The 20452-nt window shown below is 35.1% G+C and overlaps 2 protein-coding genes across 7 annotated transcripts in view; one reads left to right on the top strand and one right to left on the bottom strand.

Annotated features, from left to right (window-relative positions):
• Positions 1-17029, bottom strand: part of Ndc80 (NDC80 kinetochore complex component) — a 39603-nt gene extending 22574 nt beyond the window's left edge. The window contains exons 1-10 of the mRNA XM_046467463.2: positions 16893-17029; positions 15562-15671; positions 14165-14242; positions 12561-12684; positions 12288-12460; positions 10983-11085; positions 5285-5374; positions 3469-3562; positions 2011-2117; positions 1119-1263 (exon numbers count right to left, since the gene is read on the bottom strand). Of these exons, the coding sequence (XP_046323419.1) occupies positions 1119-1263; positions 2011-2117; positions 3469-3562; positions 5285-5374; positions 10983-11085; positions 12288-12460; positions 12561-12684; positions 14165-14242; positions 15562-15662 (1015 nt within the window). The 5' untranslated portion in view covers positions 15663-15671; positions 16893-17029. The remainder of the gene's footprint in view (positions 1-1118; positions 1264-2010; positions 2118-3468; positions 3563-5284; positions 5375-10982; positions 11086-12287; positions 12461-12560; positions 12685-14164; positions 14243-15561; positions 15672-16892) is intronic.
• A 28-nt stretch (positions 17030-17057) lies between these two features.
• Mettl4 (methyltransferase 4, N6-adenosine) overlaps positions 17058-20452 on the top strand; it is a 29424-nt gene continuing 26029 nt past the window's right edge. The window contains exons 1-2 of one of the 6 annotated variants that reach the window (XM_046467464.1): positions 17058-17169; positions 18579-19372. In XM_046467464.1, the coding sequence (XP_046323420.1) occupies positions 18977-19372 (396 nt within the window). In that variant the 5' untranslated portion in view covers positions 17058-17169; positions 18579-18976. Of the gene's footprint in view, positions 17170-17202; positions 17445-17464; positions 17955-18200; positions 19373-20452 lie in introns of those variants that run through there. The other 5 variants (XM_046467466.2, XM_046467465.2, XM_046467467.2 and 2 more) reach the window with 5 other exon arrangements.

The raw sequence follows: 20452 nt of genomic DNA, 5'->3' as shown, positions 1-20452 counted from the left end.
AAATACGTGTGCCACAGTATTTGCCAATTTTACAATTAAGATGGATATGTTTATGAAAACAGGATAGGAAGACTCAGGATACAAACAAGGTTTCTTTAGTTGTGCTTTTGCTTCTTGAGAATTGTAGTACTTCCATCTTTTCATCTTATTTTCAGATTTAGCTGCTGAGCTGCTTTTATTTGTAGCAATGGAGAGTAAGACAGAGCACACTGAAACAGGCAGAGATCAAGAATCTGGCTTATTAATTACAAAGCAGAAGAGAATAAATATGGAATCACACACACACACACACACATTCTCTTATCAGGCAGCATGTGTTCTTAGGGTAGGTCCCTGTTGACTTCAGAGAGCTTGTGCTTGAAAAAGTGGAGGAGGTTGAATGATGGCGACACAAATATATGAAGTCCTAATCTCTGGAACTTGTACACAGTACTTTATTTGGAAAAGGAGTTTTGCAGATGTGATTAAGAATACTGGGACAAGCAGATAGCCCTGGATTACGCAGGTGGGCTTTAAATATCACAACCATCCTTCTAAGGTCAAAGCAGAGGGAGACTTCACATAGAAGAAAACTGAACATAGTGGCACAAGCATTTAATCCCAGTTCCTTAAGAGGCTGAGGTAGGAGGATAGCAAGTTTAAGGCCAGCCTAGGTAACCTGGCAAGACTCCATCTCATCATCTTAAAAAAAAAAAAAAAAAGACACACAGGGAAGGCAATATAAAGATGAAGGACAGGGAAGACAATATAAAGATGAAGGCAGAGAATCAGAGAATGTAGTGATGTAGATACAAGCTTGGGAACACTGTCCAACACCAAAAGCTGGAGGAGGCAAAGAACAGATTCACCCTAAGTCCTTGGGGGGAGTGTAGTGCTATTGGTTTTTGGACATACAATACCTGTAACTACGATAGACTAAGTTTTTTTTTTTTGTTTTAAACTACCAAGTTTGTAGTAATTTGTTAAAGCAGCTTCAGAAAACAGAAAAGGCATTGGAAACTTGGTAACCAGCTATAAAAATTTACCACAGAAGCAAAATAGATATAGATAACATAGGTCTTGGCATATATGGGACAATGCCCATCTGAATGATCTCTTTCAGCATTAGCTGTGCTTACCTACTCTAGCAATTTCTTCATCAAGACCACTTAATTTCTGGTCCAGAATGGCTGAATGAGACTCCAAATTGCTCATGTATGCCTGATATTTCTGAACATCTGCTTGTAAGGAAGTTTTCAACTTCCTTAATGACTCTAGACGGTTCTTTAAGAGAAAAGAATATTAAATTAGTTATTCTCATCAATAATCATTCCATATTTCATTTTAAAAGAAAACAATGTTATTAAATTCATCTTAGAGAAAGTTTAATTAGCATTCCCTTTCATTTTAGGAGGAATCAAATGAAAGAGCACTATATTATTATTACCTATATAAAGACATGGACTTTTCAATAAGTCAGTTTAGAATAGGAAAAATCAAAACAAAAAATCCCCACAAGGGGCAAAGAGAAAAAAACCACAATCATTTAAAATTGTTTATTTTACAGAACAGCCTGGGTGCTTCATTAGTAATACACAAAATAAAATTAAGATATCAGTATTTTAATTTAGTCTTTAGAAAACACTTAGCATAATATGTAAGTCAGATATATCACTATTCCTTTTTTTACTAACTATAAAACTCAGGGCTTCTTGTTAATAGTGCTCTTTGGAGATATATACCATGGGGACTTTATTCAAAAGCTATTTCTGGTCTTATGTAAAAAGGTAGAAATCTTTCATCATATTCTGAACACCATTAGTCAAAGACTGATAGATCCCAAGGGAAAACAAAACTCCATAGATACCAAATATGTTTTCAATGGGAATTTATTCTATGTAATATTTAACTTTTAAGAAGCTTACTTTGTTAGCTCATTCAAAAAATTTTTGATAAAAACAGCCAGTATTCTCTAAGGAGACCAAGAATCTATAAGAGCTCTCAAGGTAGTACATAAACACATTTACTAACCGGCTCTTTTTCTCTCTCTTGTTCCAATCTTGCAATCTGTTCATTCAATGCTTTGTTTTTCGCTGCTAATGATTCCAGCTTGGAAGCATCTACATTATACAAATCCTCTGGAGACAAAACCAAAAAAAACTTCATAAGACTCAGTCCACAATATTTTTTGCCTTCTATCTCTCTGGTCAAATCACAAAGTTTTGCCCAGGCTGGCCTTAAACTTATAATCCTCCTGCTTCAGCCTCTGGGTAGCTCCACTGGACAAGTTGTAGATGAACACAATATCTTTATTTTATTTATTTTAATGTGGGTACTGAGGATCGAATCCAGTACCTCACACATGCTATGCAAGTGCTCTACCACAATCCCAGCCCTGCACTGTAACTTTCTATTCCCCTTACCCTACTTGATTTTTCTCCACAGCACTAATCACTGCTTGATTTATTGTTGTTCATTTATTACTATCCCTTTCTATTAGAATGTAAGTTTACAGGGGCAAGGATTCTTTTAATCTCATATTTATTACTGTATCCCCAGTGTCTAAATGATGCTTAACACATACTAGATATACAACAAAAATTTGAATGGGTAAATGAATTAATTTATATGCTTAATTACATACAGAAATATAAAGTAACTCACTAGATGCTTTCTGTATTAGATTACTAGGAACTTTCCTCTCTTAAAAAAAAAAGTGTCATTTATCTTGCTTTCTTTCTCATGTGGTAAAGCTGAAATTGACCTGGTTACTCTTCAGGAATGTCCATTCCCAGCAGAACATAAGGGAATTTTTTTTACATTTCATGCCATGAGTGGCGAGGTGATATTCTCCTGTTTTGATCGACTCAATTGTTTTTGAAGAAACAGCTTCACATATCTATTTTACCTTTCTCTGACATTTTATATACAAGGTAATTCTAACTTAAGGAACAATATAAAATAATGTCCCTGGATCATTTTAGAGTTAGCCACTAAATATTGGGATGTCACCAGATTATACTGAATACAAAAATATTTCTTTATTTAGAAATACAATGATCTGTTAACTTTCTGCGAATTTAAAAAGAGACTTTAGGTCTTTTGACTAATTGGTGCTTTAAGTTTTCAAATAGTAAAGCAAGGACATAAGAGGCATACTATCTCCTTAGAGAAATAACATTTATTAATTACTTTCAATGCTGCTGGTCGTGTTTGGTATTATACTGCCATCGAATCCTGCAAAGCTTTGTCAGAGTGATTAAGTTTTTTGTTGAGTTCACAGTCGCTAAGCGACTTTAGGACTGACATCAACACCAGTATTCTGTACTCCACTACTACTTTTCTCCATCAAAGAAAAAAATCTGCAGGCATCTGTATGCATTTAAAGTACAGAGCTCTTATGAACATTAGATATGGCAAAATAAATTACCATACCAAGAGCAGAGGTAAATGACTGAAGGCAAGCATACTGGGTATGAGAACACTTACTCAGCTTTGACTGCAACTCTGCATTCATCTCTTCAAAGCTGTCAGCACCAGTCATAAAACTCTCATAGCATTTTATGGTGTACTCCAAAAATAACTGGTTGGGTAAAGCAGATTTTAAAAACAAAGTCATGATTCTGTTAGTTTGTTCCACATTTCTAAGTGAAAATTTATTTTGAATAAAAAAGAAGTCAGAAACACTAAGTAGTTATATAAATTTGTATGATTAAGAGACAGAAACCTACACGCTGTACATACTCAGCATACTACTTCTAAATGTAATATTAGATTACTAGGAACTTTCCTCTCTTTAAAAAAAAAAAAATGTGTCATTTATCTTGCTTCCTTTCTCATGTGGTAAAGCTGAAATTGACCTGGTTACTCTTCAGGAATGTACATCCGCAGCAGAACATAAGGGAATTTTTTTAATATTTCATGTCATGAGTGGCCAGGTATAAATAAGAGGTATAAATATATATTTCCTATTTTAAAAATATCTTCAGAATTTCAAGCTCAAAAAAACAAGGAAACTTGCTATAATTACATTGCAACTTCCAGCTCAAAAACAGCCTGGTAAATAGAGATCTAAACAGTAGAGCATCAAAATTCTGAATATTTATCCAAGAGAAAGTAACACTCTATTTTGCAGTCATTGGGTATTTTGGTTCCTGAGAATGAGTATTTTTATTAGAAGGCAAAGCAATTCCCTTTGTGCTAATTCTTTGCTTACAAGCAACTTTCTCATTACTTGGTTGATATGGAAGGAGTACCTTAAATAGGCAGTACAAGTATTCCTATAACTGGACAGACTTACCACTGATGGTAAAATAATATATTTTCATTCTACTTCAAATCAGTCTCGTGATTTTTCGTAATAGTGAATCAGTTTCCCTAAGCTTGTTCCAATTTTTATCTTACAGATTAAAAAAAAAAAATGAGTTTACAGACCCACAAAGCTGAGGATCAGAATCTGGTGAATTTAATACAGTGAAAACTCTTTATATTAAAAATAGCACTTTATAGATTCCAAAGTGTTTCTCTATATTTAATCATTTGAAATAATAGCTCCGATGGCAAGAATAACTTTTAATGGTTTAAACCTTTTGGATGAATGTCAAGAAATTTAACAGTTAATAGGTGGTAATTATATTTGGGTGAAATTGAGGTACAACTAAATGTAGTTGAGCACACATGTTGCAATGTGGGAGAACTCTCTCTAGGGTAAGATCAAAGGCTTTCCAGAAGCAGTTCCAGCTGGGATCACTGCTGATGTAGTTAAGGGCATGCATATTCTTGCTCAAAAAAGGGCAGTAATAACACATCAGTTGATATATCTCTGAACTACTGACCAGGCAGTAATAAAAGATGAGAATGGAATTATTTCCACTCTCTTTTGGTGATAAAGGCTCCAAAGAGTGAAGGTTAAAATTAGAGATAGAAAGCTTTTCTTTTAGGGGCCCGTGTGGTAATTGATGTTTTATGTATACTGGGAACACAAGTGCATAATCTCAACATTTAAAAGTTATTCCTTGGATCTAGTATTTATTCCATTTAGATATATAGATTGGCATATTTTAGGAAATGGGGGAGGGGAGGCTTGTCACATAGCTTAGGTTCCAGTAAAGTATATAGTTCTATAAAAAGTGCCTGGTGACAATATGTCTAAACTAAAAAGTCAGAACAAAATAAAGAACCTATGTGTAATATTCTAAGATTCAATTTGTTATCCTTTGTATTAACAAATACATTAAAATATTATTAATATTTTCATTCTATAAGAGGAGGAAAAGATATATAAAACATATATAAAACATTTTACCTTATTATGTATAATTCCATCTTCAGTTTCTTCTCCCCATGGCTGTCCATCATCAAATAAAGGTGAGCTTTCTTTCATGGCAGTATATATCTAGTTAGCAAATAAACAACATAGTAAGTTGATTGTCTAGATGTGAAAAACATGGCTTTCATGTTTGTCAATTTTTAGGGTAGGGTGGTTCTGGGAATTGAACCCAGAAGCTCTTTACCATGAAACTATATTCCTAGTCCTTTTTATTTTTTTAAGATAGGATCCCATGAAGTTACTTAGGGCCTCATGGAGTTCCTAAGGCAGGCCTTAAACTTGTGATCCTCCTGTCTGAGCCCCTGAGCTGCTGGAATTATAGGTGTGCTCTAATGTTCCTGGCTCACATTTTTTTTTTAGTTGTAGGTGGACACAATATCTTTCATTTTATTTTTATGTGGTGCCAGGTATAAAACCCAGTGCCTCACATATACTATGCCAAGTGTTCTACCATTAATTCACCACCCTGGCCCCTCAAATTTGTTTTTTAGTGTCATTTTTAGAAGCTTTTAATTGCATGACTGAAAGTTTGTTTTTCTGGGATATTATATTGAATCTTAAAACATGATCCTTGAAATTTTAGTAAAACATCCCTTAAAATTTTGGAAAGAAGTGCTCCACATTTAGTTCTTCTCCATAGATAAAAACATGGGATCCTTATACAGCTATTAATCTATTGAGAATATACACATTTTAATGCAACTCTAAGAATCTAAATCAGAACTGCCATAGAAAAGGTGAACTAATAATTATATCTTTTGAGTTCAATTTTGGTAAATCTCATGTATAAATATGAACTTTAGATTGAATTTTACAATATATAATTTCAGAAATACTACAATTATTGAAATTTGAAAGTAATAAATGAAGGTGGTTTTTGGTGGGAAATTTTCTTTTCCTGGGACTTATATACAGGATTTTGGGAAGACACTGTTCTTAGCCCAGAGTTGCCTGTCCTTCTACCCTTTCCCTAATCTCAAGGCACTGAAGACTTTCTGTAAGTCTAGGGTGGACGCAGGGAGCTCTATCAATTCATTCTTTGCCTTGTCTTTCATTGACAGGGCCTCAGGTGACAGTCTGGTTTAATGAAGTCTGAGAGACATGTACGACAGAGCCCAAGAAAACAACAGAAGTTTCTACCTTGTCATTAGGATAAAGAAGTTTCTGCTGCCTTGTGAAATGTCCTTGTGAAAACTGTTACTACTCTGCAAGGTTCAAGGAGAGCATACACAGACAGATTCTCCAGGAACTATAGAAACCTCAACTGCAAGGACTGACAGTTTTAAAATGAGAAGATTTGGTTGAAATAGTTGCAACTTGAAATTGTACAGAGATAAAAAGAAATATAGCTAGGCATGATGGTACACACCTATAATCCCAGCAATCTGAGAGGATAAAGGAGAAGAATTATGAATCCAAGGCCAGCATAGGCAACTTAGTGAGGCCTTATCTCAAAATAAAAAATAAAACAGCTGGGATGTGACCCAGTGCTAACGCATAACATTTTATGGTTTAATAGAAATTTCCTTAAGTTCAAGTTCAGTCTTCAGTACAGCAAATACGCTTGAGGCATTTTTTTCAGCTAAAGATTACATTTTTTTTTCAAAATACTACCACTTCTCAAGATTGTGAAACTTCAGGCAGAAAACCTGCAGAGGGATATGAGATAAGCCAGGCTCTGCCCCCTTGATCATTAAACAAAGGCTAGCAGGGAACTCTAGGGGCACATACAACCCTCCTATTCATGGTCATCAGTAGAGGAGACAGGGGACTTTTTAAACTACTGCCACTCAAACCGATTATGTGCCAAGCTCTGAAAGGAGGCATAGAGAGAATGAAAGAAGAAACCAAACTTTATGAAATATTAACAAGCAATTTGGGAGTGTAGCAAAAGAATAATAAACAATGAACAAACAGAGGTTATTAGGAAACCAGGTCAAGAGAAAAAGAATACTCTCAATAGATCCTGCAAAAGCATACAACAACCTTTACCCATTCCTGGTTAAAGCAGATGAACTTCAACATGAAAAACATTATCTCTATCTTAATACATTAAAACTAAATAATAAAACTGAAGGAGCAAAAGAGATAGGAAAAAAGAGATTGACTACTTTTCCAAATGATGAGACTGAATATCGTCAAGATAGAAATCCCCTCCCCCCAATGTATCTATGAATTCAATGTGATGTCAATGGGGAGCAAAAGCAAAATGGCTTTAAAAGTGAGGATCTGAGAATAGCTAGATAACTTGTGAAAAGCAATAAAAATCTGCCTCTACTACATAAAATATGTTAGAAAGCAAAGCAATTAGAATGCTCATGATGCAGGGATAGGAGAAAAGAAAAAACAGATCTAAGAATACATTGAGAACAGCTCCAAATTGTTGGGAAACGATAGGTTATTCAGTAAATGTTACTAAGATATGTGAGTGAGTTATTTAAAAAATAATGCTTTCTCTTTCTTAAGCTAAAATAAATTGCAGAGGGATAAACATTTCAAACAACACAAAGCTGGGTGCGTTGGCATACACCTGTAGTCCAGCTACACATGAGCCTTGGATTTTGAGACAAGACTGGGCAACACAGTGAGACCTTGTCTCAAAAGAAGAAAAAAACAAAAAACAGAAAACAAAAAAAAGAACAAACAAACAAACAAACAAAAAAACACCAGGGAATAAAGGAGGCCTTCCCAGGTGTGACTAAAATTCTAAGATTAAATGGGAAAGACAATTAGAACAAGAAACCTATAGTGTCTCATGGATTCTATGTTGCTGCAGTGTTCAATTTTATCACATTGAGAAAAGCAAGATAGGAAAGAGGGGATTCCAACCTAAATAATGGGCTTGGAGGCATCTCAAGAGATCTCTTTTTCTAGCTGGATGCAGTGTCTGTAATCCCAGCAACTCAGGAGGCTGAGGTGGGAGGATCACAAATTGGAGTCCAGCCTGGGCAATTTAACAAGACTGTTTCAAAATAAGTTATAAAAAGGGCTGAGAATGAAGCCCAGTGCTCCAATGCTTGCCTGGAATGTGTGAGGCCCTAGATGGACATCCCAGTACTGTCCAAAAAAGAGGTCTCTCTCTGACCAGTCACAGCAGTTCCTGTACATCTGGAGATGTTATCTCACAACCACATAACAAAATCCTAAGACGCTTAGGCAAATAAGGTTGAAGTATTCCAGCGCTAATAGGAATACCTGATAGCGAGAATGCAGAGGTGGTTACCATGTCCATGGGGTATGTGAGACAAGTTAAATGTGTAAATGTTATATATAAAGTCCAATAATTTGTGCTTTATTAATGGGCGCTGGTATTGGATTTCTATTCTTTTTTTTTTTTTTTTTTTGACAACTGCTGATGCTCCATGTACTAGCATGGTTCTTGGGTCAAAATCCATCCACCCACTGCCTACTTACATTTACTTAAGGGCTTTTGGTGACCAAGAGAATGTCAGGGGACCATACTAGTTTTAAGAATTATATTGCTAAGTAGGACAGGAAACTCAGAAGCTACAAAAGGAAGAGACTAGATAAAAATTCATAATTCAGAATAGTCAAAACAGAGTACATAAAATCAAAAGGAAAATAAAATAATATAATAATAATATAAAATAATATAGACAGGGGCTAATTTCTTTAACTTATGTTATTATTTTTTTGTAGTGCTAGGGATGGAAGCCAGGGTCTCATGTATGCTAGGCAAGTGGTCTACCACTGAGCTATACCTTCAGCCCTAAATGAATCATTTTTGAACTACACAATGGCAATCTTGGGTTGGATATAGCTCAATGATAGACTGTTTACCTAACAATCACCTGGAATTGATCCCTAAACACAGTTAAAACAAATGACAACAACAAAAAACAAATAAAATAGCAAAAAATGCAAATATGAAAATATTAGTGATCTTTTTTTTGCTTGTTATGTTGCCAACTATTAAAAACAATGCAGCTGGGAGTATAGATTAGTTGCAGAGTGCTTGCCTAGAGTGTGTGAGGTTTTGATTTGTTTAATCTTGACAATTGTCTTATGGAGGAACCCTAAAAAGGGAAATCAAAGGAATAGCTGGGTATAGTGGGGAGAACTTGTAGTCCCAGCTTCTTGGGAGGCGGAGGTGGAAGGATCAATTGAGCCTAACAGTTCAAGATCAGCCTGGGAAACACACAAGTTCCCATGTCAAACAAAATAAAATCAACCATCAACAAGTTTGCTATGTAAGGAGTTCAATACAGAAATGTTCAAATTAATAGCAAAATAATGAAATATAAAATAGGCCATAAAAGTACATATAAGCAAATCAAAAGGAATATAAATAACAGAACAAACAAAAGTATAAATTTTTTGTTTCAAAATACATATACTTGGAGGGGGGGGGGGGGTTGTGGCTCAGTGTCAGAGTGCTTGCCTAGCATGTGAGGCACTAGGTTTGATTCTTAGCACCCCATATAAATAAATAAAAAATAAAGATCCATTAACTTAAAAAATTAACAAAAACAACAAAAAATACACATACTAAAACAAGCTATTTTTCAGCTCCCAAATTGGTGGATTTTGATAGTAATGCCTATGATATAGGAAAAGGAGTATGTTCACACATTGTTGAGTATTTAATGAAACAAGTTTCCTGGAGGGAATTTGTCAATATATAAAAGAAAATACAGTCATGCATCACCTAATGATGGGGACACATTCTGAGAAATGCATTGGTCAATTCTGTCTTTGTGCAAATATCATAGTGTACTTACATACACCTAGATGGTATTGGTCAATCACTTGACATGGCCTCTTGATCCAATCAAGAAATGTGGTAAACACAAGATGCATGAGGCTGCTGCCTGCATAACATGGCACACTGTTTTATAGTAAACATTTTAAAAAATGAGTAGGTAACTTTAAAGTAACAATAAAAAGTATGGTATAGTAAGTACTTAATTCAGTCACAAAGCATAGTAGCCTTGTTTATACCAGCAACACCATAAAAATGTGAGTAATGCTTAACAACATATAATAAGTAATGCTTAATATAAAAAAAGCTTATATTAATATGGTAAAAATAATATCTCAAAGTGATAGAAAATTTTCAGGTCTATGATAGATTTATGGGGCTACTGTCATAAATGCTATCACTGACTGATATGTCATTATGTGGCACATGACTGTACATACTTTGCAAAGTAATAAAGCATTTTTAAAACCATACCCAGGATGGGGGTACGACTTAGTTATTTAGTATGCTTGAGGCCCAGGCTTCAATCCCCAGCCCCACAAAAACAAATAAAAAATTAAAACCAAAAGAAATGCTTTAAGTTGTCTCTAAACTGAGAGATTATGGGTACATCATTCAGTATTTTCTAAAACTTTTTACAATAAATACTGATTTTAGTTTTAAAACAGGAGAAACTGAATTTCATGAGGGAAAATAAAAAAAAATCAATTTCCTATTGATTCATTTTAATTTAAACTGTAAAACCTCATGAAAATGAATAACCTCTTTGCCAACACGAACTTTATCTCCCTCACCTCTCATGACATATGTTGATAGTCTCAGGAACTTAAATGCACTTTGAAAAATGAAAACTTTGAAGCAGACTTGAGATAAGTGGCAAAAGCAAGACTACCTTTTAGAGAAAAAACCCAAACTTTCCTATGTATACATTCAAAAGGTGAAACCAAATACCTTGATGCAGTCTATTAGCCAAACCAAGGCTGCTACAATGTGAGGCCAGGTATGTGGGGCTCCCACTGTGTACATGGAACTTTTGGACAGTGCAAAAGGATACCTGCAGGGGGGGGGGGGCGGGGGGGGAGAAAAAAAAAAGCTTATATTAATATGGTAAAAATAATGGGCAAATTAAGCAAGAAGTTACGTTTTTAAAATTCCCCACATTCCATTATTTTAACTTGTTTAGAAAATATTTTATTGCGATTCTGTGCTAGTCATCTAACTCTCCAAAATGATTTTGTGTATTTTTGGTTTCTTCTCTGCAGATTAATTTGTATTTATAAGCCCTTAATATGTGGAATTTGATTTATAATCAGCCATGTTGGAGTCCTAGCAAAAGATCTTTTGTTTCCCTAAATTCAATAAACCACCTGTAAGAACTACTCATCCCCAAATCCAACACTGTGCTTACTCTGTTTAGCCCTTTCCAAATTCATATTCACTCCATCAGACCTCAATGCTGTTGTTTTTGTTTCCATAAAATCTGTGGTAACCAGGGCTGGGGTTATGGCTCAGCAGTAGAGCACTCGCCTAGCATGTGCAAGGTGCTGGGTTCGATCCTCAGCACTACATAAAAATAAATTAAAATAAATGTATTGTGTTCAACTACAACTAAATAAAATATTTATTAAAAAAAAAAAAAAAACAAAAAAAACCAAAAACCTGTGGTAACCAGCATGTAGTTTCTACCCCATCACTTCGGAAGTTTAGGGCCTCATGCTCTATCACATGTAGTTCTGTACTAACTTACTGCTATGGTGTGAATGTTCATCTCCCAGAATTCATGGATTGGAAACTTAATCCATAAAGTCAGATGTTAATGATATTCAGAGGTGGGACTTTTGGGAGGTGACTGGCAGAGCCTTCATGAATGGATTAATCCATCTAGAGGAATGTTATTGAGGGAGTGGCTTATTATAAAAGTCAGATCTGACACATTTGTATTGTTTTGCCATGTGATACCCTCTTCCATGTCATGATCCAGCCCTCACAAGGTACAGAGCAGATGCTGACACCATGCTTTTGGGTTTTCTAACCCCCTAGACCATGAGCTAAATAAATGCCTGTTCTTTATAAGTCAAACACGAAACAGACTAATATATCCACAGTATAATTCCTCTTCTATTCATTCTATATGTTTTGTTCACAGTAATCATCATAAAACATGTTACTTTTCTAACTCAAACATTAAATTTATTGAATTTGGTTTTTAGGTTCCAATAATTTCCCCAGACTAAGAAATATTAATAATGTTCATACCCAAGGTCTTTAAAGATTCTTGGAACCTCTTCTTCAAATTTTGTGTCAGGAAGTTCATATGAAGGGCACAGGAAGCCATAAAGAAAAGTGAAGATCTTCAGGAAGTCTTTAACAGATGGAGCTTGTAGAGATTTCATGGATACACTATATGCATAACCATTTTCTGTAAGAAACTACAATAACTTTTATGAAACATCAAACATTTTGTCATAATAAAATTATTGGAAAATACCTAAAAGGACATTCACAATTATTATTTGAATTATAAAATACCTCACAGAGTTGTCGAATACACTGCTGAATGAATGCTTTGTCATTAAGTGGTCTTGGGTCCTTGACTTTTTCAGAATTGGAAAATATGCCAATTTGACTATTCCGGGATCCATGTCCACTAGTTCTGGAAACACAGTTTTAAAAGTCAAAGATAATTTCTTTCTGTGGTCAAGTCTAAGTTGTTGCTGTTGTTATTATTATTATTTTTAACATTGGCACCAAGCATTAAAGTTTAATTTTTTAATCCTTATTCACTTAAACAGAATTCTATTATTTAAAGTAGAGAGAGCTGGGCGTGATGGTGCATGCCTGTAATCTCAGCGGCTCAGGAGGCTGTGGCAAGAGGATCATGAGTTCAAAGCTAGCCTTAGTAAAAGTGAGGTACTAAGAAACTTGGTGAGACTCTGTCTCTAAATAAAATACAATAGGGCTGGGGATGTGGCTCAGTGGTTGAATGCCCCGGGTTCAATTCCCAGTACTAAATAAATAAACAAGTAAGCAAATAAATAAAGTAAAGAGAAAGTAAAATATGAAGTTATAACAGTTAAAAGAAAATTTAGATATAAAATAAGGCAGGGATAAAAATACACTGATACTTTTCATTAACAACACATACACTCTCCTCTAATGTGTACTGAGTCCACAAGATCTCCTGCACCAACTGTTCTACACGTTTATTCAATAACCCAAGTCCTTGTGCTTTTATTTACCCCTCCATAATTGCTCCCTGAAACTCATCATTTCTCACTATTTCTTGTGGGAAATCTGCCTTTGGAGATTAAGAGTTAACACAGAAAAGCACTTAATATCTGGGCTTTAGAAATGCTCAACAAATGTTAGATCTTATAAATATTATCATCTCCTTCAATCAATCCTCAAAACTGCCTTGTGAGGATACACTGTTTTTGTCTCCAGCCATCATGTCTGGCCAGACCTTTTTATTTTGAGAGAGGGTCTTGCTAAGTTATTGAGGTTGGCCTAGAACTTGTGATCTATGATCTACCTCAGCTGGGTGCTGGGATTACAGGTATGTACCACTGTGCCTGGCTCATTTTATCCATGAGTGTATAGTGAAGTTTTCCAGAGGCTGGCTATAAGATGCATCATATTCTAATAGACTGCAGAAGCAGATATGAGAATCTACCTATCTTCTAAAAAGCCACATATTAAAAGAGATTTGCAAAACTGGAAAACAATGTCACTCTTCTCTCTGAAATAGTTTTGTTTTTGGAAACATGTTTTTTAACATTAAAAACACATTATTTATTTTACTATGTAGTAGTCTTATTGCTATTTTAAATTGAATTAATATATATATTTTAAAATCTTCGCAGTGTTAATTTTTAAATGGCTAATATTGATAGATAAAGCCCATACAACAAATGCTCCTTGGAGTTCTCATTAAGAGTATGAAAAAGATGAGACTCAAATGTGGGATTAGTTCCTCATTTTATAATCTATGATTCTATAGTATTTGAGTGCTAGGTATAGAACTTCCAATTATTCACATGTAACAATAAAATAGTGATCTGAATGGGTTAATTTATCTCTTATTACCATCTAAAGCAGATATAACCTAAAAATTTAATCATTTAAAACATTACCTTTTACCAAATATAGAGACTTTTCTTTCAGATGCAGGTTTATTTATACTCAACTTTCCAAAGGCTGGTTTCTCTTTGCTTTAAGAAAAACAGAAAACAACACTTTAAAATAAATACAAGAAATAATCAGCTCAAGAAACTTTTGGAAATATGTTGGAATAAATACCTCCTCCCTATTACCGATAAAATTATTCAGAATCATGAAAAATTTTAGCAGTAACCACAGCTGTTATGATAGGGATGGGCTAAAAGTATAAATTATAGTACTAAAATATTAAGAAGCAGAACAAAAATCTTATCTACATTATGATTTTATCTTAAAATATGTACATTTACAGATAACAACCTTACAGAAAAAGGCAAAATGTACAAATAGATATATTCAATCACAGGATGATAGTTACTTTTGAGACCTTTTTCTTTTAAAGCTCACTGTTAGAATGTAGTTGCACTTCGTATACAATATTTGAATTACAGACAAAAAAACATTGATGATGGTAACCTTTTTTAAAAAATATTTATTTATTTTTTTGTTTTCAGCGAGCACAACATCTTTGTATGTGGTGCTGAGGATTGAACCTGGGCCGCACGCATGCCAGGCGAGCGTGCTACTGCTTGAGCCACATCCCCAGCCCAATGGTAACCTTTTCACACCTAATACAATTCAATACCTAAAATCTTTTGGTGTAATGTACAACAAAATATTCTGTTAAAGTATTCAGAAGGAAAATAAATATTTCACATTTCTAAAAGTATAGAAACTCACAGTACGTTAAACCTAAATAATTTAAGAACAGCCCGCAAGTAACTTGTACCTAAGTATTAGAGAAGAATTGATACAACTCTACAGTGGCTTATAGTGTTCTTCTGTCAACTGCAAGAACATCAATTATAGAGGAAAAAAATACAGTTTATATAGCAAGTTCATTTGGGCACTGTTTTCCCTGTGAGTCTTTGAAAAAGTATTGTTCTGTAGGTTGCTATTACATTTTAGCTTATCATCAGAGCAAATAACATTGCTTTGATTTGATGAAGAACTTTGGTAGTTGGAAACATCTCGGTAAATTTAAAGTCACAGCACAGGACCTGCTTAAACAAGAAGGTGTATAATAAAAGAAGATCCCACCATTATGTACAACTATAATGTACCAATTAAAAATATGAAAAACAATTATAAAAGAGGATTTGGGAATTTAAGAAACACTGGTATCAGGCCTAGTGCCTAGTATTGTTGATCCCAAATATTGTATCACTGGGAACATATAGGATTCTCTAACACATTACACAGACTACATCTTTATATCAACCATTTTATAATTTCTTTGCTTAAGACAAAAACAAAAACAAAAACAACAAAACAAAAAACACAGATTAGGACCACAGATGGCAGCACTTACGTTTGAGGAGTATAAAGGCCTTGTTTATTCACGTCCTGAGATCTTAACTCTTGCATAGAGAGGCGGCCGGCACCACCGGTGGAAAATGAACTGCGCTTCATGCTTATGAACTACATTCATGAATTCAGTATTAGAAAAATGTTCCATATTTAGAACAAAAGTAGACTAGGCAATAACTAATATCTTTATCCTCAAATATAAAAGCAACTAGGTTCATCTTCAAGATAATCTTTCCCCTTCTTGTTCCTGTACACCGAGGTCTGCAAAGAATACCTATTTAAATTCATTTTAAAATATTCTACACACAATTTACTAACTGCCCTACCATGCACAAGGGAGTGTGTCAGGTAACATAGGCAATACAAAGAATAATATCTGATCCCTGCCTTCACAAGAATATCCATGGTAGCAAAATTCCTGAAAATTAACCTTGACCACTCATTGTTGTTGGCAAGTCAGAGGCTGAAGAACCACCTCAATTTCCCTTATTCCCCTCAAAACATTTCCTTACTTTTGTTTCAAAGAATGGAATTATTGTGTTTTCTTTTCCCAAAGTCAATATTTCCTGCTTTATGCTTAACCTATTGTCTCACAGTTTATAATCAATCACTGTCCTTCTGATTCCTATGTTCCCTTCAAAAACGATAAGTCATCTATCCACAACATGATCTATAAGCTGCTTCCATTTTCAAAACACATTAGCATCTCATTGTTTTTACATCTACTTAAAAGATTTTCCCCTTGGATATTCAGGATTGACAATATTGTATCCTATCTGAACTCTGCAGCATTAGACACTACCTACTTAGCCTTCTCAGATCCTGCCCTGGCATCCAGGAAATTGTACATTCGTGGTCATCCTATTACTTTTCGGGGCCCACATTCCTCTTTTATACTGATTACACTCTTTCTTTCTTGATTTTGGCTACTTACTTCTTCTCCTTCCACGTACACTTAGGTTCTATCTATTCCATTTTCCTGCTCTCCTCTATGTCTATTCCAAATCTCCACTTAAAATGTACTCTCAAGATTTAAGATTAAGACTTGGAGACTTCCTCCTTACACAGCCACTAAGATGCTACAATACTCACAACAGTTCCTCTCTTGTCCTTCTCTTCCCACCCTCTTCCCTCGCTCCAGTCTCTATCCTCTACAGAGTCCCCTAGTTTCTTCCCTCCTTCCCGGAAAAATCGTTGCTAGTTTAAATTTATTGGACTCAGATTCGGCCCTAGGCCTCTCGCGGCAGCAAACACTTAAAGATTGCCCCTTTCTATCACTTTCTCCCTCCAGAATAGTTTTGCACTAACAAAGAACTGAATGTTATTAGTTACCTTTCTTCCAGTTTCCTGACAAGGCTCAGCGGACGAATGGACGAATCTCTGTATTTTGTGTAATTACTCTTCGCTACATACTAAGACGCCGCCAAAACAAGAGCTTCTGCCTCCGACCGCCCAGACGGTTTGAATTTTAAAAATCTCCGCCGGGGTTGACGTCATCACGCTTACGTAACGCGTAACGCAATTCGTAGGCGCCGCTCTGCGTCGCGGGAACTCTACGTGCTGATGGCGCCTCTCCGCCTCGCGGGCACTCTGAAGCTTCCTCTACCAGGTCTGGATTGACCATCAAAGTTAGCTCTAAAGACCCAAGGTCCCGTGCTACCAAGGAATAGGCTGAGTGCTCTGGGGCGCCGTGGAAATGTTTTCCGTACAGCAACATGGCGGCGCCCATTGAGTCTTAGAATTTTTTTTTTTTTCTCTTTCCCCTGAAGGATGTGTCTTTCATGACCGCTATTTTGATGCGCGGTGTCTCCATGAAAGTCTGGGAAGGCGGCGGGCACTTTTCTGAAAAGGGAATGGTGAAGCAGGACGTAGTGGCTGCCGAATGTGGGTGCACTCGGCTCCAGGGATCGTACTGGTGTGGCTGCCTCCAGGATTCTGGCTGGAGATTTGACTGCTCGCCACCGTCTCGCGGTCCTCTAGTGTTGGGTGGCCTGTTAGAAGCAGGAAGAATCCTGGGGGCTGGGGGTGACCGGTTGAGGCGGGTGGATGTGAATCAGAGATGTAGCAGAAGGGCAACAAAAAATACCGTGGATTACCTTGCTAAAATAAGACTTCCTCCTTTACCTGAGTTTAAACCCAAAGATTGGTATTGCCCGATAACTGGAAAGTGGTGGGAAATCTCCGAGCGAAAGTTTGGATAGCCGGGTCTTGTAGTAATTGTATCGTTAACTAGCATGTGATTTTGGGGCATATAGCCTGTTTTGTCCGAGTTTCAGTTTTCTCATCTAAATTTCTAGATCTTACTAGCAACGATCTCCTTCCTCACACATGGTGACTATCAAGGGAGAACCAAGGATCGAAAGGATCCCTATTGCCAATACTATCAGTATTTATGTAAGCTGTATGTCAGGCTTTGTGCACAGCATTTCATATAGATTATCTCATTTAATTATATAAGCTGAGACATTATAAAAATGATAACATTGAGGCTCTGTGAGATCAAGTAATTCCCTTTGTTAGAAATTTGAATCTAAATGCTATTGTTGGCTGTACTGTTAACTGCTTATTTCTTATTCCGTGCCCTTTTAAGTTCTCTATTACATTTGATTTATAAAGTTATACCCAGAACTATAAACTCTTTTTTTTTTTTTTTAAAGGAAGTTCTGTAAAACCTAGTTACTGGAGGGGAGGGGCTCAGGCTGATAACAAATCTGACCTTCAGCCTTGCAGTTTTGCTAGGATTTAGTGCGTTTTATGTGCTGTTAAAATTGCGTTTGTTTTGACTAGATCAATCTTTTAACCCTATTACTCCATTGATACAGTAGTTAAATAGGGCAATGATACTGGGAGAATGGGCTGATTTACTGTGGCAAATGTAGTTTGAACAAAATGGGCTGACCTACTAACAACTCTTTGAAATTCTGTGACCCTCCTCAAGTAGTTATCTAATTAAAAAAGAATGTATTTACTTAGGTAACTAGTATTCTTTCATTTAACAGTGTACTTTCATCTTTTAAGGAATTCAGTGACTTCCTTACATGTGGACATTGTGGCTAGATTCAAGGACCAAGCAAGAAATTTGTGTAAGGCACAGGAAGAAGGAAGATCAAATTGGAAATCCAGATAACATCAAGTTAAAACCTCTTTGGACAAGCTGGCTGAAAAATTTGAATGATCAGCTCTGAAATTAAAAGATTTTATTAAACCATTGCATTTTTTCTTAAGAGCTGCTATATGTTTTAACATCATGAATGCTTAAATTTGTTTTTTACGTACGTGTCCAGTTTGTATACTTGCATATCAGGTCTGTGTATATGAAGTTTATATTTATTGAAGTATAGGATATTTAAGAAGTTGATCTTCAAAGTTTTGTTTTACTTTTAATTACTAATTTCCAAACTTTTTAAAAGAAAAGAATGTCTGTGGTACACCAGTTGGTACCTGGGTGGTTATTGGATCATCTTTCTTTCATTAATAAGATAAATTATCAACTTTACCAGCATCCTAAGCCTTGTTGCAATAAAAATGAGTCCACTTCTTCTGTTCACTTGGATTGTCTTCAAAAGGATTCTGCATCTTCTTTTGGAGCCTCTGCTCCACTTATTGCTCCTGACTCTATCACTAAGCCAGAAAATGAGGATTCAAGAAATTGTGAAATTCCCCCACAAAAATATGTTTTTAGATCTGAACTATTTAATGTCACCAAACCTTATATAACTCCAGCTGTTCACAAAGAATGTCAACAAAGTAATGAAAAAGAAGATCTATTGAATGGTGTTAAAAAGGAAATCTCCAGTTCTATTATTGGAAAGGTAGAGTTTTAAGAAATATTTATTTTTCTACAGAAAACCCCAATTTCTTATTTTAGTATCTCAAATACCTGTGATTTATTAGGTATAAGGAAGAATCAATAAAGCACAAAAAAGGATTTAGCATATCCTAATTTTTAACTTTCCTAACATTCTACCATTCTAGAAGACCAAATTGCACATTTCAAAAGTAAGCAAAATGGGCTTGAAAGTGAGTGTTCTATACATGAATGCTCTGTAAACGGTAAGCTATGGGAATATATTCATTACTCATCCAACAAATGTTTGAGCTTTTTCTATGTGCTATTGTATATAGTGTGGTAAAACAAGAAAAACAGTCCATCCCTCTTGTACCTTATAATTTACTGGAAAAGAATGAAATAGGAAAGCATGTTGAAAATTAGAATAAGGAAAGTAATAAATATAACTTATTACATTATTATAGGTACCTGAAGTAGAAGTTTTGTTATTATGATTTTTTGTATTGATCGTCTGTGTCAGACACAGAAAAGGAAATATATAGTATTGTCAGATCTCAATACAATAGGAATGTGAGTAATATATCTACTTTTACTAATTCAGACAAATGAACATTTATGAGGGACTTTGCAGTTTAGAGTAAAGACATTACTTTGTAATTTTTAGTCTTTTATGTGGGGCGTGTTCCTCATTTACTATGGAAGATATAGATGAACGTATGTAATGAATGTTATCAAGACCAGAAATAAGGTATGCTAAAGCAAATTATATAATATGTACATATTATATAATTATGTGAAAATATATGTTTTATATATTAAAATATATAATAATATAAAAGCACATTTTATAAAATGTATAATATATAAACTTTTTAAAGTCCATTTATTTATTCAGGTAACAAACATTTGTTTGCCTTCCAGGAGTTTGGCACCATGTAAGCACTAGGATTTTAGCAGTAAAAAGTAGATTTTGCTCTGTGTTGCATGATCTTACCTGTTCTTTTCTATGGAGTGTTAGATATACAATGGTGTAAATATATTTGATTTGTACCTAACTCTCTGATTAATCATAAAGAACTATTAAAAGTTCAGTGGAGAGTAG

Source organism: Marmota monax, unplaced genomic scaffold (genome assembly GCF_021218885.2).
Source record: "Marmota monax isolate L192 unplaced genomic scaffold, Marmota_monax_Labrador192_F-V1.1 WCK01_AAM20220418_F8-fsc00103, whole genome shotgun sequence".
NCBI classification, from domain to species: domain Eukaryota; kingdom Metazoa; phylum Chordata; class Mammalia; order Rodentia; family Sciuridae; genus Marmota; species Marmota monax.
Note: the sequence above shows the minus strand (reverse complement) of the source record. Positions and strands in the feature narration are given on the sequence as shown.